The 13,964-nt window shown below is 58.5% G+C and overlaps 1 protein-coding gene across 1 annotated transcript; it reads right to left on the bottom strand.

Moving 5' to 3' along the window:
- Nucleotides 1-212: 212 nt before the first annotated feature.
- On the bottom strand, nt 213-9,399 carry METRNL (meteorin like, glial cell differentiation regulator). The gene is made up of 3 exons (XM_011233840.3): nt 8,311-9,399; nt 1,609-1,668; nt 213-727 (listed from the first exon to the last, which is right to left on the bottom strand). Exons 1-3 carry the CDS (start codon nt 8,870-8,872, stop codon nt 411-413), a joined length of 939 nt encoding a protein of 312 aa, XP_011232142.1. The 5' UTR covers nt 8,873-9,399; the 3' UTR covers nt 213-410.
- Between the last annotated feature and the right edge of the window lie 4,565 nt (nt 9,400-13,964).

The raw sequence follows: 13,964 nt of genomic DNA, 5'->3' as shown, positions 1-13,964 counted from the left end.
AGCATATTCTTTGAAAAGCAAATACAAAACAAAAAGTAAGTATTTGGCTCTGTAAATTTCCGTCACAAGAAACAACTCTGAATGGTACCCAAGCTTCGTACAAAGCCCGGTGCCCTCCCTGGGCTAGGGCCCCAGCATGTCACCCAACATACCAGCGGAGCACAAGGACGTCAGGTGCTTTTGAAAAACAGTATGAAATGGCACACAAGGCATTTTAAGACACTGGAGTTTGTTTCCTATGGACTTTTCTTTTAAAAAAAAAAATATAATAACTTAGTTTGCATTTTACAACATTTCCCACCAGTCAGGGAGCCCTCAGCCAGGACCTCGCGGTGTGTGCCTCCATGGCTTGAGCACCAGGGAGCCCCTGATCCGAGCACCCGTCCTGGCAGCGGCGGGGTCACCCACGGTCACTCTGTGCCCATCTCGCAGGGGTTCAGGCCCCTCTCCTCGGCGTCCCTGTACGTCCTCTGGAAGTCCTTGAAGCGTGGGGCACAGCCAAGCCGGGCCTCCCCAAAGTGCATGTGGCCGGTGAAGAGAAACTCACCACGCCCAGGCCTCACACCGCACTCCAGCAGCGTGGTAACGCGCCCCCGCCAGCCGCCGCCCTCTGGGGCCGGCCGGAAGACCCTGCTCTTCTGCCGGTAAAGCCGGCTCACGTGCAGGTGGATGGCGGACTCCTGCTGCTCTGGTGCGTGGGTGACGTTCTGGATGGAGCCTCGGACGACTGCGGAGGCAAGGAGATGGAGGTCAGTGGGGTTGCCGGGGGCATCTGTGCCGGGGCCGACCCTGAATTCTGCATTCCAGAAATCCCATTAAAAAGAACAATTCACACGCATGAGGCCCTCTAGGGATAAAGATATTTTTCTACAGCCACATAAGTGGGGAAAACAGGAGATAGAAACCACATCGTGCATCAGCTTTTCAAGTTAGAACAAGACAAGTAACCATAGTTAACACAAGATCCGCGGCACGTCTGTACCAAGGTGGGACAGACACCGTGGAGCTCGGAGGGGAGGAGGCGATGGGAAGCAGGCAGCCCAGCAGGCCCACACCCAGGATGCTGCCCTGCCCCCAGTCCTCGCTACGCAGCACCACTGCCCTCGGAGCTGGAGGCACTCAGAGCCGGGCACAGCCGCGCTGGCTTCCTGTCCGGCACCAGCACCATGGCAGACTGCTTCCATCCTCTGCCTGAGAGTGTTGGTGCCAACGTCACGAGCAGGCCGGGGAGTCTCTGACCTCAGCCCCAGGCCCCCCGGGCTCCTGGGACCCTCAGGCCAGGAGCTCCTGCTGTAGTATCCACGGGGGACCCAGATGACACAGGGCTCTGAGGTGAGGCAGCACCCACGTTTGGAGGAAAATGCTCAGTGACCACCTTAGGCAGGATGCCTGACCCTCTCCCCACCTTCCAGACAGGTCCCTCCCCTGGGTAGACGGACTGTCACTCTGCTGCACAGAAAGGGAAGCATTTTCCTGTTACTACAATTGGGGGGGGGCCAAGCCCCGTGTCCTCGGCAGTCTGCTCCCCAAGCTAAGTTCCAGCCCTGGAAGGCCCTCCCAGGCCCCTGTGGGGCTCCTGACATGTGGCGGGAACATGAGGACACTTACCGAAGTCGCTGGTGCAGACCGCCAGCAGCACTTCTGCGTCACTGCAAGGGCGGCACGGGGCTGCGGGGAGAGAACGGGTTGGGGCGGGGTCTGCAGGACACAGGCCCACATCCACGCCCTCCAGGTCCTGTAGAGCTCCGACCTTGGGAAGCAGGACAGAGAGCCCGATCTCGGCCGCGAGAGTGGGGGGCTGACCGATGCAGGGGACACCCCGAGCTCCAGATGCGGCTGTGAAGGGCACACACCCCGAGGGAGAGCTGACCTTGGTGCTTGTCCCCACTTAGCTTGCCGGCCCAGCAGATCTCGCCCATGCCCGTCACCCGTGGGAACCAACCCGAGCCGGTCTGAAGCTGCGTCCCCTACACCAGCCCAGCTGAGAGTCGCCTGCATTCCAGCCTCCACACCTGCATCCGCCCACTCACGTCCCCTGCTCCCCAGGCCCCTGTCTGCTGCCAAGACTGGAGGGTCAGGGCACTGCCCAGGAGGACCGCCAAGGCTGCTGAAGGTGCCTGTGAGCATGCAGGAACGCAGCTGCGTGCACAGCCCCTCCCCCAGACCCCACCTGGACCTCAGACCACGTCACTGCCTGCAAACACCAACCACGGCAAGCCCAGTTCACAGAAGCCCCAAACCCCCACAGCCTGGGTGGGGCTGGCTTCCTCCAGCCAAGCCAGGCCTCACCCAGTGAACTTCTGCCCCAGCCCGGCCCTCACCCCGCCCTTCACCCTCACTTCCTCAGATGGGGTGAAGCTCCAGAAAGATTGGGGGGGCGGAACAGAGCCTCTGGTCCTGGCAACTCTCCCCCCAGAGCACGGCACCGCTCCTGACCCAGCACTGGATTTGGGAGAACACAGCACTAGGCCCTCACTGCACCTTTCAAGGCCTCGGACTCTTGGCTGCAGAGTCTCTAGGGTTTGGCACAAATTCTCCCAGGTCAGGGAAAGGTTAGTATGAAGTCTTGCTGGAACAAGGCCTTTCACTTTCTCAAGGACCCAGAACATCCATAGCTTTGGCACCTGCTGGGCCTGGACAAAGCTAACCCTGTCTGCACACTGACCAGTCACCCTCCCAAACCCTGAACTGGGTGAGCAGTCAGGGGCAGGACCAGGGACCAAGGAGCAGGAGCTGGGAGAGGCCTTCTGGGGCCCAGGCCACGGGGCCAGCAGGGTCTGCGCCACCCGGAGCAGCACAGGGTCTCTGTGGACACCGTGGGGTGGACATGAGTTTCCGAGCACTGGCCCTCGTCATCCTCCTTGGGCAGGGGTGGCTGTTTGCGCCCCAGGCCAGCTCAGGAGGGCCTGACTCACCGGCCCTCCCACCACCTGCTGCTTCCATCAGGTTGTCGGGAAGCAGGAGACGCCGCAGGACAAGCACAGCCTGTTGGACGCGTCCCATCCGGCCCATTGGGAGATCGGGCACCCACCCAGCTCTAAATCCCAAAGACTGCTGCCCACCTATGCCACTCAGCTTCCATGTGTAGGCCCCCAGTCTCAAGGCCTTTCTTCAAAAAGAGGGTGGCCCACTGGGGGCCTGCTCACCCATCGGGGACCTGCTGCCCTCACAGGGCCGGACAGGCCACACAGGTCAGGAGGGATGAGGCAGGGCACACAGCACTGCAGGGGCAGGGGTCTCCAGTTCCACTGAGAGCAGCATTTTATTGTAGCCCTTACGGCAAGGGGCACGTGCTGGAGGTGGGACCTCCCATCCTGGCCGGCACTCCCTAGCGCCCAAGGGGTCAGAGGCCCCGCCTGGGTGCCCCTGTGGGTGGGAGAAGGTGGGTCAGCCGTCAGTCCCGTGGTGGCCACGGCCGGCCTGTGGGTGCCCCTCCTGGAGCACTCACCCAGGGGGGAGGAGCCACAGCTGGGCCCCTGGGGCCAGGCCACGCAGTGTTCCAAGCGAGGGTGGGCGGGAGGCCCAGGTCCACACAAGCTCTCCAGAAGCACATCTCAGCTTCTGAGTCAGCTGAGCCAGGCCAAAAAGGCAGCAGTGTGGCAGTGACCGGCCCAGGCCACACCCCGTGTTCAGAGCCCCGGCCTAGTGGCGCACGGTTCACCAAGTCCAAGAGCTTCACCCTCCGTGTGGACATGGGCCCCGGGACCTCGGCTGACAGCTGAGGGGAAGGGTGGCAAGGAGCCGGCCCTGTGTCCCCGCCAGCTCCCACCCCGCGGCACCGCAGGCGTGGGGATGCCGGGGACCGAGGGGAGGGCGGTCAGCAGCCTGCGGAACCCTCCTGCCAGAAGCCTCCACGAGCCGACACCACCACAGCCGAGCTACTCAAGTGCCGCCCTGGAGACTCTTCTCGTAATTCTGAGTTTTACGACGGTAGGTCACCTTCTTGGAAAATCCGGTCTGTGGACGCCAAGAGAAGCAATCTGGAAACAATTATCAATCGGAGTTGGGCTCATAAAGGCTCTGGAATGCACTGGTTTCGGACACATCGAATCTCGTTTCCTTGCAGGGGAAGATGAGGAGGGGGCAGCCAATAGGCCAGTTGGGACTATGGTTCTTGGAGAGGGGGTGGCTGAGGTATGGACATCTTAGGGAGATTACCCCGGAATGTGCATACGAGGAACTGAAGAAGGAAAACACAGGGTCAGGGAGACCAGAGGGGGCTACTGTGGGGACCCAGGTGAGGAGGGAGGGTGCAGGCAGGGAGGAAGGAGGGGCAGCACCCTTCATGTCAGGCCCTCGCCAGGGAGAGGTTCAAGATGGCCGCATACTGTTCTGATGGGCAGGACAGCCTGGGTGAGGTTGACCAGGTGGACACATGCAATTTCCAAAGGGAAAGCTGTGCATGAGGACACCTGCCAGGGCCTTCATGGCAGCCAGTGACGGGGGCAAGGGGACACAGCTGGAACGGGGCTGGTGTGAGCTGAGGCCCACTTACGGTTCTGGAGCCTCCTTGGACTGTCACACAGCCAGCCGCAGGCTGGTGTTGCCCCGAGATGGCCCCACAGGACCTGGCCCGGGCTAGTCGGCTGCCCCCAGGTCCCGTCTCTTATGTGCTGGGAACTCTCAAGCTCACCAGCTTCTCCTCCTCACCTGTTCCCATCCCTCCCTCTTCCTGGTGAGGATGCAGGTGGAGGCCACACCCTTCCATCCCAAAAGGCCAGAGATGGGCAAGATGAGAAATAATTATCCAGTAATTACAGTGGCCAGAGAAGCCAGGCAGGAAACAAAATGATCCGTAGAAAAAAATTCAGTTCTCTCTCCTTCTCTGTCTCCAGGACATGATAAGAGTTCCTTTACTTTTTCTGAACTTTGCTAGTCATTCCCCACAGCCCAGCCCAGCCCCTCAGAGCCACCACCAAACTCTGAGCGGGAAAGGCTCCCCAGTGGAGGGCTCTGTACCCACCTGGCCCACCCCTTGGGCATCATTCACCCCCCCAGCTCACCGAACAGGGCAGGTTTTAACAGGGTCGAGTGATGACGCCCATCGGAAACTGTGGGACCCAGGCGGCCCTCACCACCACAAGGTTCCCCGCGAGCAATGGGAGTAACTTTTATGTGTTCACAGCCAGCACCCTCCCCTCTAGCTGTGGGCCTAAAATGCCACTGTCTTCCCCCTTTATCTGCTCAAGGAAGCCTGCTCTGGGTAGGCACTGCATGGAGCCCAAACCCCAAACCCCAGACACTGGACGTGGCCAAGCCAGTGAGCCCCTGCTGTTCAGCTCCCTGAGAAGTAAAACAACAGACTGGAATCGGAAGCCCACCTGGGCTGCCCCAGCCAAATCAAGGAGAAGGAGGTCTGTCTCTGCCCCTATTTTATTTTTTTTAAAGATTTTATTTTTATTTTTATTTTTTGAAGAGATAGAGACAGCCAGTGGGAGAGGGAACACAAGCAGGGGGAGTGGGAGAGGAAGAAGCAGGCTCCTAGCGGAGGAGCCCAATGTGGGGCTCAATCCCATAACGCCGGGATCACGCCCTGAGCTGAAGGCAGACGCTTAATGACTGCACCACCCAGGCGCCCCTGTCTCTGCCCCCTAGAACCAGACAGAGCAACCCCCGGCCACCCTTCCCTGGCCAGCGCCACACACCCCCAACCCTACTGGACAATGGGGGCTCCCGGTGGTGCCTGTTTTCCCAAGTATGCTGGGACTCTGGGGAGCATGGCCCCCAGACTGCCCGGCTGGGCTCCACTGGGAGACCTCAGCACATGCTCCAGGCGCGGCCCCAGACCTTCACCCATCAGTTCCCTGGATCTGGCCACTTGCCCACTGTTCGTGTCCTGCCAGATTTTTTCAGCACCAGCGGAGAACCGCATTACCCCACAGGGAAGGAGGAGGGCATGGGGCAGGGTGGGGGGAAGCGAGTCCCACTCTGCCAGCTGTGTGGCGGGTAGATCCTGAGTCCCTCAGCCCACAGGCTGGGGTCACCGCCCACCACCCATGCCTTTATCTGCACCTGGAGGAGCGGTCTGCCTCTCCATTCCAGCCTCTTCTTGGCTGTCAGAGCTTCTCGGTTCATACCAGGAAGCACACTAGGTGACCACATCACGACAAACACTCCCAAGCAGAAACGTCCAGGGCCGCAAGGCTCACACACACATCAGCCATCCGGGAGCCTCTCCTCTCTCAAGTCAGCACAAACTAGAACCTGTGACTCATCGCGGAGGGAGAAGGCTCGTCGAGCTCCCCGCCGGCAGGAGCACCGGCTGCCTGGCCCAAGGGCACGTGCGCACGTCCACACCACAGATGCTCCCCCCTCATCAGGGCTCCTGCGGCCACGCCGGGGGCAGAGCAGGAGAAGCCGGGAGCCACGCGCTACCATCAGAGAGCCTGCCTGGCCTGGTGGATGTCACCGCTGCCAGATGGCTGGCACTGACATTCCACATTACGTACCCATTCCTCTGGCATTAAGGGCTTAGGGGCCCATCCCCTGATGAAAAGCAAGCATCCTGGGGAGAAGGGACGCACTGGCGTCCCCGGACCCCTGCTGCCCCTCGTCTCCCTCAAGATGTCAACAAGTCCCCAAAGTCTCCTCCTGTCAGCCAGCTATCACCAGTCAGAAACACCAAATTCAGGGACTGGGTTTTTTCACATTTTGTTTTTATTGTGAGTTTATTTGTAGGTCCCCCAGAGCGAGGCTGGGGTTCCCTCCCCCAGCTCTCCCACCCACCCTATAGCTGGTGATCAAGATAAAGACTGTTGCGGTTAAAATTTCATTCAGGTCCTGAGATTTACAGCAGCTTTCACTGTCACCTTCCTGAACGGGAGACCTCGCCGGGCATCTGGACTGGGGGCGGAGGGTGCAGCAGGGAACCACTGGGACAGTCAGGCACTTGGCGGGGGGTCCCACCGGGGCAATCCTACACTGAAGTTCTCTAAGAGACGAGTTGACTTTGAGAGACACTCAAGTTTTGAACACTGATCTGAGCCAAGAATGCAGGACAGTAAAACGTGGATTCACATTCTGGAGGGAAGTCTGCATTTCACAACCCAGCAGATGCTTCTCCCCGGTCAAATCTTCTATTTACTAAAGCGCGGAGCCGACCCTACTCTTGGGGACCGTCTACCCCTCGAACCAGCACTTCTGCCTTACACTGCTGACGCTCGTTGGGACCGCCCTGGGCACTGTGGGGCGTTAGCAGCATCCCTGCCTGGCCGGCACGCTCGGTGGTACTGCACCCCACCGGACCATCATCCGGGCTGGCTGGTCTCCTGAGCAATGGCCTTCTTGGAACCTGCTCACACTTCCCCTCGCTGGAAGGCATCTTGCTACCAACCAGCTTTGGAATTGATACGGATGGTGTCCTGACACACTTGGACCCCATGAGATCATCTATGCCTTGGAGCAACGGTGAGACGCTTGGCCTGGGTGCCTCTAAAACACAAGGACTTCTGCACCTGGGCAGTCAGGCAATGGGCTGGGGGGGGGGGCAGGGCACAAGGGGCAAGACCTGGCCATGTGAGAGCTCTGGAGGCCACTCACTTCTCCTTGGTCTCTGCCTCTGGAACTTTTGGGCGACCAACACTACCCTCCACACAGGACCCTGCAAAGCTTTCTGCTTGCCTCCAAAGTAAAAATGAAGGACAATGTAAAGCCAACTTACAATCTCCCTGTGCACACACACCCCCCCTCGGCTGCTGAGAACCTCCCTCCAGAACTATACCCTAGGAGGACCCTGCAATGGAGGAGGCTCCTCGAGGGCCAGCCTCGTGGGACCCCCAGGTGAGTCCCTGCCCTGCCTGGTTCCTCTATCCACAGCCCCTATCCTGGCACATGGCTGGTGTCTCCGCTCCACATGGGGTTATCCTTAGACCACCCACCCACAAAATGCCTCCAGAACTGGGGACCAGCCCCACATTTCAGGTCATCAAGGCTCTGCACTACTCTGGAGTGTGAATCAGTCTTGGCTCCCACCCAAAACTTGCCATGTCAGATGTCGAAAACACTCAGCTAATCCATACATCAGGAGAAATGCCCAGGACACACATTTCCAGTTACAGCCCCAATGGTACACAGAAGACGGGCACGTCAGGGAGCTAGGACCACGGTCCATCCGGCCTGTGGCCATTCCCAGGGCACACTTGATCCTTTTGCTGAGACACAATTCCTGAGAACTACCGGGGCACCACAAGTCTAATACCCCCTACACCCAGGGGGCCGTCTGCTGGCACCACCATGCCTGCGGCCGCCCATGAAACCATCCAGGAGCCCCCACCCCTGCTGCCCTTCCCACCACCAGGGCACGCCACCCACCTGACAGAGCATGCAGGTCCGACCCCGCGTGCCGGCTGGTCAGCTCGTACTGGAAGCCCGTGGTCCTCCTGCTGATGTCCTGCTGGGGCGCAGCCTCCACGAAAAGGCCACCGTGCTCGAAGCCAAAGCAGAGCACCTGGCCAGGCCCGCGGTCCCCGTCCCGCACCAGCAGCTTCAGTTCTCCAGTTTTTTCCAAATAAATATTGGCCCCCGAGGAGTCCCTGAGGGGCTTGATGCAGAGAGTCAGGTGTCGAGACGGCGGGAAGGTGTTGGGCCGCACGTTGACGACGAGTGCCCCAGTCGGGTACATCCACTCCACGGAGCCCGCGGAACATCGCAGGTACACCTGCTCCACCTCCTTCCTGTGGGCCTCGTGCGCCAGCCCGCTGCGGAGGGGACACGCGTCAGCCAGGGCCCGCCACCCCACACGCGCCCCCGCCTGGGGGACATCCACCCACTCACGTGCTGGCTTTTGCAGCCCCTCACCCACATGCAGGCTGCTCCCACCTCGGCCCTGCTGCAGGGGCCATTCCCACGGAGGGGCAGCCACATGGCCTCGCATCCAGGCCCCTCTAACAAGCCTGCCCCCGAGAGTCACGGTGAGACAGGCTGTGATGTGCACGGGCAATGTGTGTCTCAGACCCGCTCAGCACCTCGACACTTGCATCTGCTGGCCTTCAAGGCTGTAGCCCTGGGCGCCCGTGTCCTTGAGGCTCCTTGCATCGGGGAGGCAATGGGTCCGTGGAGGCAAGGACCACGGAAGGGTAGATCTTCTGGAACATGGTCAAGGACACACCCACAGGACCCTGCCTCCAACCCAAGTTCCAGGTGACCTACTGAGGGCGGGGAATGATGGCAGAGTCCCTCTGTGTGTGAAAACAAGGAGAGAATCACTTGGTCCAGAGAGTAGCTTTTAAACCAATTAGGAATGTAAGCGATTTGGGGGGGTTGGAGATTGTTGGTGAGTCTTGTCTCCCGGAGAGGCATGTTTGTGTTTTCCTTAAAGTGATGACTTGATGGTTTTTTTCATTTGCAAACTTTGGGGCACTTGGGTGGCTCCGTGGTTACTGAGTCTGCCCTTGGCTCAGGTCATGATCTCGGAGTCCTGGGATGGAGCCACCCCCCCAGGCTCCCTGCTCAGTGGGGAGTCTGCTTCTCCCTCTCCCTCTGCCATTCCCCGGCACTAAGATTTTATTTATTTATTTGAGAGAGTGAGCAAGAGAGAGAGCACTGCGCACAAGCAGGGGGAGATGCAGAGGGAGAGGGAGAAGGGGACTCGCCCCACCCTGCAGAGCAGGGAGCCTAATGAGGGGCTGGATCCCAGGACCCCGGGATCACGACCTGAGCCAAAGGCAAACGCTTACCTGAGCCACCCAGACTCCCTCAAATAAATAAATAAGATTTAAAAATTAACCCTGAAGATTCTGCATTGCCAATTGTATTTTTAAAAATAAACTCAAATATCATCAAAGCAAGATAGAAAAGTAAGGTAAAGGTCCTCCGCAGGGGAGAGACACGATAGGCAATGCGTGGAGAAGCCACAGGGACAGACAGACACAAACAGTACGTAGACACTGCATCTTCCCAAGGAGAAGTTTCAGAGCGCCAAGTTAGTCTCACCCCTAATAACGACTAAATAGGAAAAAATGAAGTGTGCTGCACTCTTGGTTAAACAGGTCTGGAGTAAAGTCGTTTCATCGTTTTCAAGAGATTGAAACCATCAAAAATGTTGAAGCTCCCCCTACCCCAAATTTTAACGTGAATGTCAGCTGTGTTAATGTTACGTCATAGCCACCAAGCAGCCTTGGAACTCCACCAGTGACTCCAAAATTTGGTTCTGATCAGATTGCAGACAGGTTCACCCACATTCTTAGGATTTTTATGTGTAATAAACAATGCTATATTCAGTGCCCTGGCCTGAGTGAGTTACCAGAAACCCTTTCTACAGAGGAGAAAACACGTAACATATGGTTTGCATTTACTGTTGGTGACTCATGCTCCAGGCTCCAAAAAACCTCACTTTTCATACGACGGCCAGCTGCAGGCTGGGGCTGCACAGTCATCCTGCAGACCACATCAGAGGGAGGTGTCAAGGAGGTGACCCCCCTCCTAACCCCGCTCCCCGCCCCCGCAAGGCCCGGGGTCACTAGCAGCCAGCCCAGCCTCCGACGCCTACCAGGGCCGCACACGCAGAACAGACTTACAAATTACAGTCAAATAAAACTCGTGTAAGCGCATCTGACACGTATGTGTGGACGCGCGTAATTATAGTGCTGTGTGAAAAATTAGACTAAATGGTGAGTGGTTGACACCGATGACTATAATCAGCTCTGCTCTTATGCAGCCAACACGCACTTTATCATGGTGTCCCTCCTCTCCTGTCTCCAGCCTCAAGGGGCAGCTGGACACTTGCCCCACGCCCAGACACCAATCCTTAAAGCTCTCTCCCATAAAAACCACCCTGTCCAATTCTTCACTTTCCTCTCTGTGGAGGGAGGGGGGGAGGCTCAAGGAAAAGGAAAGCCCATACCAGAGGCTTTGGATCCCTCTCACTAAGTCACCTAATCCAAACAGTGGAGGGAGACATGGGGAGGTCTGCCCCCTACCCACATCTTGGGCAGGGACAGAGGGAACGTTTGTGGGGACAGGTGGCCAACCCATGGCTCCCCAGCGAGAGGCAGACCTGAGTCTGGGGCTGGGCTGCAGTCCCCAGCCTGCACAGATCACCCCGGACATCTTGTGCGGTACACCTGGCTCCATTTATTCATAAGTCACTCTAGTAAAAGAGGGCCAGGAGCAACGTGAAGGTGGACACAGAAGAAATAGACACCCCGTTACTTCACCTGGTTCACTGGCCACCAGGAAAGGGTCTACACCCACCCCAGGGTCCACGGCCAGCATGCAGCTCTACTCTGCCTCTCCCCTCATATTCTCCTAAAGCATTGAGACCACCAAGAGTCCAACCAGGTGCTCAACATGGATGTTGACATGAAGGTCAGTAGCGTGTGCTATGCAAGACATCCACCCAGTCCAGCAGACCCACCAGTCTCCCAGCCTGGGACCCCGCTGGGTCTTTAATGAAGTCAAGGGTTCATAGTCTGTCTAGTTCTTACCAGAAAATCTGGCCAAATCTCTCACCTCTAAGTTTCCAGCACCACAGCAAACCTAAAAAACTTCTGTTTATGCAAAATTGCTGGAGGTGCAAAAATGTGCCACATGTGTGACATCACTGATGGTGGCATTTGAGATTTTCACAGAGCGTGCAAGCAACATGCTTATCAGACAAACATAAAATAACTGGTCTCTGATGTGATGGAGCTAAAGGGTACAGAGGAAACTGTGGCTCCAGCCAGCCGTGGGGGCTGAGGGCACCGACTGCTCTGGGGATTACGTGACTGGGCTCATGCATCGTTCCAGAAAGAGGAGTCTGCAAGCATCACTCCCCAGTGGACACACTTAAGGAGAACCTTCATGGAAAGGACAGCAAATTCCCAACGGAAAGGGGACTTTCTGAAGGGGTCAGTGTGGTGGCAGCAGGGCCCATACCCGTCACACTCACAGCCTGGCTCACCTGAGGCACCAGAAGTAAATGACGGTCTCTTGTTCACTAAAGTCAGGAAGAGAGTTCAGATCAAGGAAGAAACCAAAAGGCTCTGATAACTGGAGTTGGCTTTCATTTCCCCACTGGGCAGGAGAGCTAGCCCAGGTGTGATGGACCCACAAACCCTGCCGACAGTAGTGGGAAAGTTCATGGTCCATCTTTACGACCACAGCCTAATAAAGATCGGGCGCTGTCCTGCCCCTGCACACGGGACGGGGATTGCAAAACCTGCTTCATTGCTTGGAAACACCCAGAAACGCATTTCAGCCTGTCAAATGTGAGTAGCCAGTGTCATAAAGAGCAACTCCCTTCCTCTCAGGGGATCAGAATCCACCCAGGGTATCGGGACTCGCACCACCCTGTGCTGTCTTTAGAACAGCTCATAAAAAGTCATAAATGTTCTGGGGGTCAGCAGGCAAGTCAGCACACCCAGGTTCCCACAGCAGGGATCTATCAGCTGAAGGCATATGGTAACTGGGGCGGCAATTATAATGCAAGGGGGCCTTCTGTTCCAGGAATGTGGCCTGGCCCTGTCTTCTCTCCAGATCCCACTGTGGCGGCCCCTGCAGCCACCCTCTGCCAGCCTCTGCCTTTAGGCTGAGTGGAAGACAGCTGGAGGGAGTCCAAGACCAGGAGTATGTTAGCAGTGATGGAGACAGAGGGTGGCAGGCAAGTGTCCCTGCTTCTCCAGGTAGGTGAGAGGATGCAGACACCTGCTTGATGCAGGAGCTGGTTGGCCCTCTGACCAGCCCTCGCTCACACATCCCTCCCATCCCCAGGAGGCATCCCCTTCCAGGCATACAGTCCTCTGAGAGACTGAAAGGATGTCAGCTCCTCTGGAAATTCAGGCTCCCACTGTCCACTGGGTTTGTTTCTGATCTGCTGAAGGAGGACACCCTAGACCTCAGTTTAGGGGTGCACTGATTCATCCAGAAGCTGCAAAACAGGGAGTTTAATTACCAGCGTGGGGGAAAGGGCAGCCCTAGAAGAGTGTGTCAGAGTCAGAGGCTCCCAGCCAGCTCTGAGCTGGCGCCAGCATTCTCCAGGCCAACCCTCCCCCAGAGCTCCAAGCTCATGGCCCCCATCTCGCTCCTCCAACCCTGCTCTGGTGTGTGCAGGGAGAGTTTGTGCCCAGGGAGGAAGGCCACCACAGACCCAACCTCTGGAGCCCAGGACCCTGGCTCTAGGAGGGGTGGAAAGTGGGGATGAGGGTAATTGCCAGTGTCCACAGAGAACTGGGTCTGTAAGTACCCAAGATGACCAGCGGCTGCCCTGCTGACGCAGAGCCCAGCACACTGGCACAACCCCCAACCTTCTCGGAAAAACTGTCTTCCCTCAAAATAACCCCGTGATACCCCCAGCATGAGGTGTGAGCCAGCGGGAGTCTTCCCATCAGACATCAAGGCCAAGGGGCTTGGGTGGAGGCCCTGTTCCCTGCAACACCCGACACTGAGAGCCGCGGGCAGCCCCAGCCCACAGTTTCAGAGAAGGAGATGCGCATCTCCCTCTGCAAACTCCTTCACCGGCACAAAACCCGCTTTTCCAACTGCGAGCTGCCTGCCCCAGGGCCGAGGGCGCCCTTGGCGGATGGCGGTTTCTCACCCCAAGTAGCTGTGCCCTCAGGCGCCCCGCCCGCGCACACTTGTGACTTGCACTCCTTTCTGCTTGTCACACTTCAGTTTTAAAAAAAGTCCTCCGCTGCCACAGCGGAGGGGCGTGAAGGGGGGGTCGCCGAGCCCAGCGCGCGCGCTGCCAAGGGCGGCCTGACCTTCACCGGGTCCCGGGCGGGGACGTGGGGGGGAGGCTCGGCGGGCCCCGCACTCGGCCCGCGCACAGGTGTCCGCCCGCGGGTCTCCGCACGCACAGGCGTAGTCCGCGCCAGAGCCCCGCTCTGTCCACCGAAGCGCCCCGCTCCCTCCCGCGGACCCGCCGGCCCTTCCCGCTCGGCCCTGAGCGCAGGCCCGGCTCCTCCCGCCCGGGGCGCGCAAGTCCTCGCCGCGGGCAGAGCCGGGAAGGGCCGGAGGACCGACCCCCGCCCGCCTCCAATGCGGGG

The sequence above is a fragment of the Ailuropoda melanoleuca genome, chromosome 15, assembly GCF_002007445.2.
Source record: "Ailuropoda melanoleuca isolate Jingjing chromosome 15, ASM200744v2, whole genome shotgun sequence".
In the NCBI taxonomy this organism is placed as follows: domain Eukaryota; kingdom Metazoa; phylum Chordata; class Mammalia; order Carnivora; family Ursidae; genus Ailuropoda; species Ailuropoda melanoleuca.
Note: the sequence above shows the minus strand (reverse complement) of the source record. Positions and strands in the feature narration are given on the sequence as shown.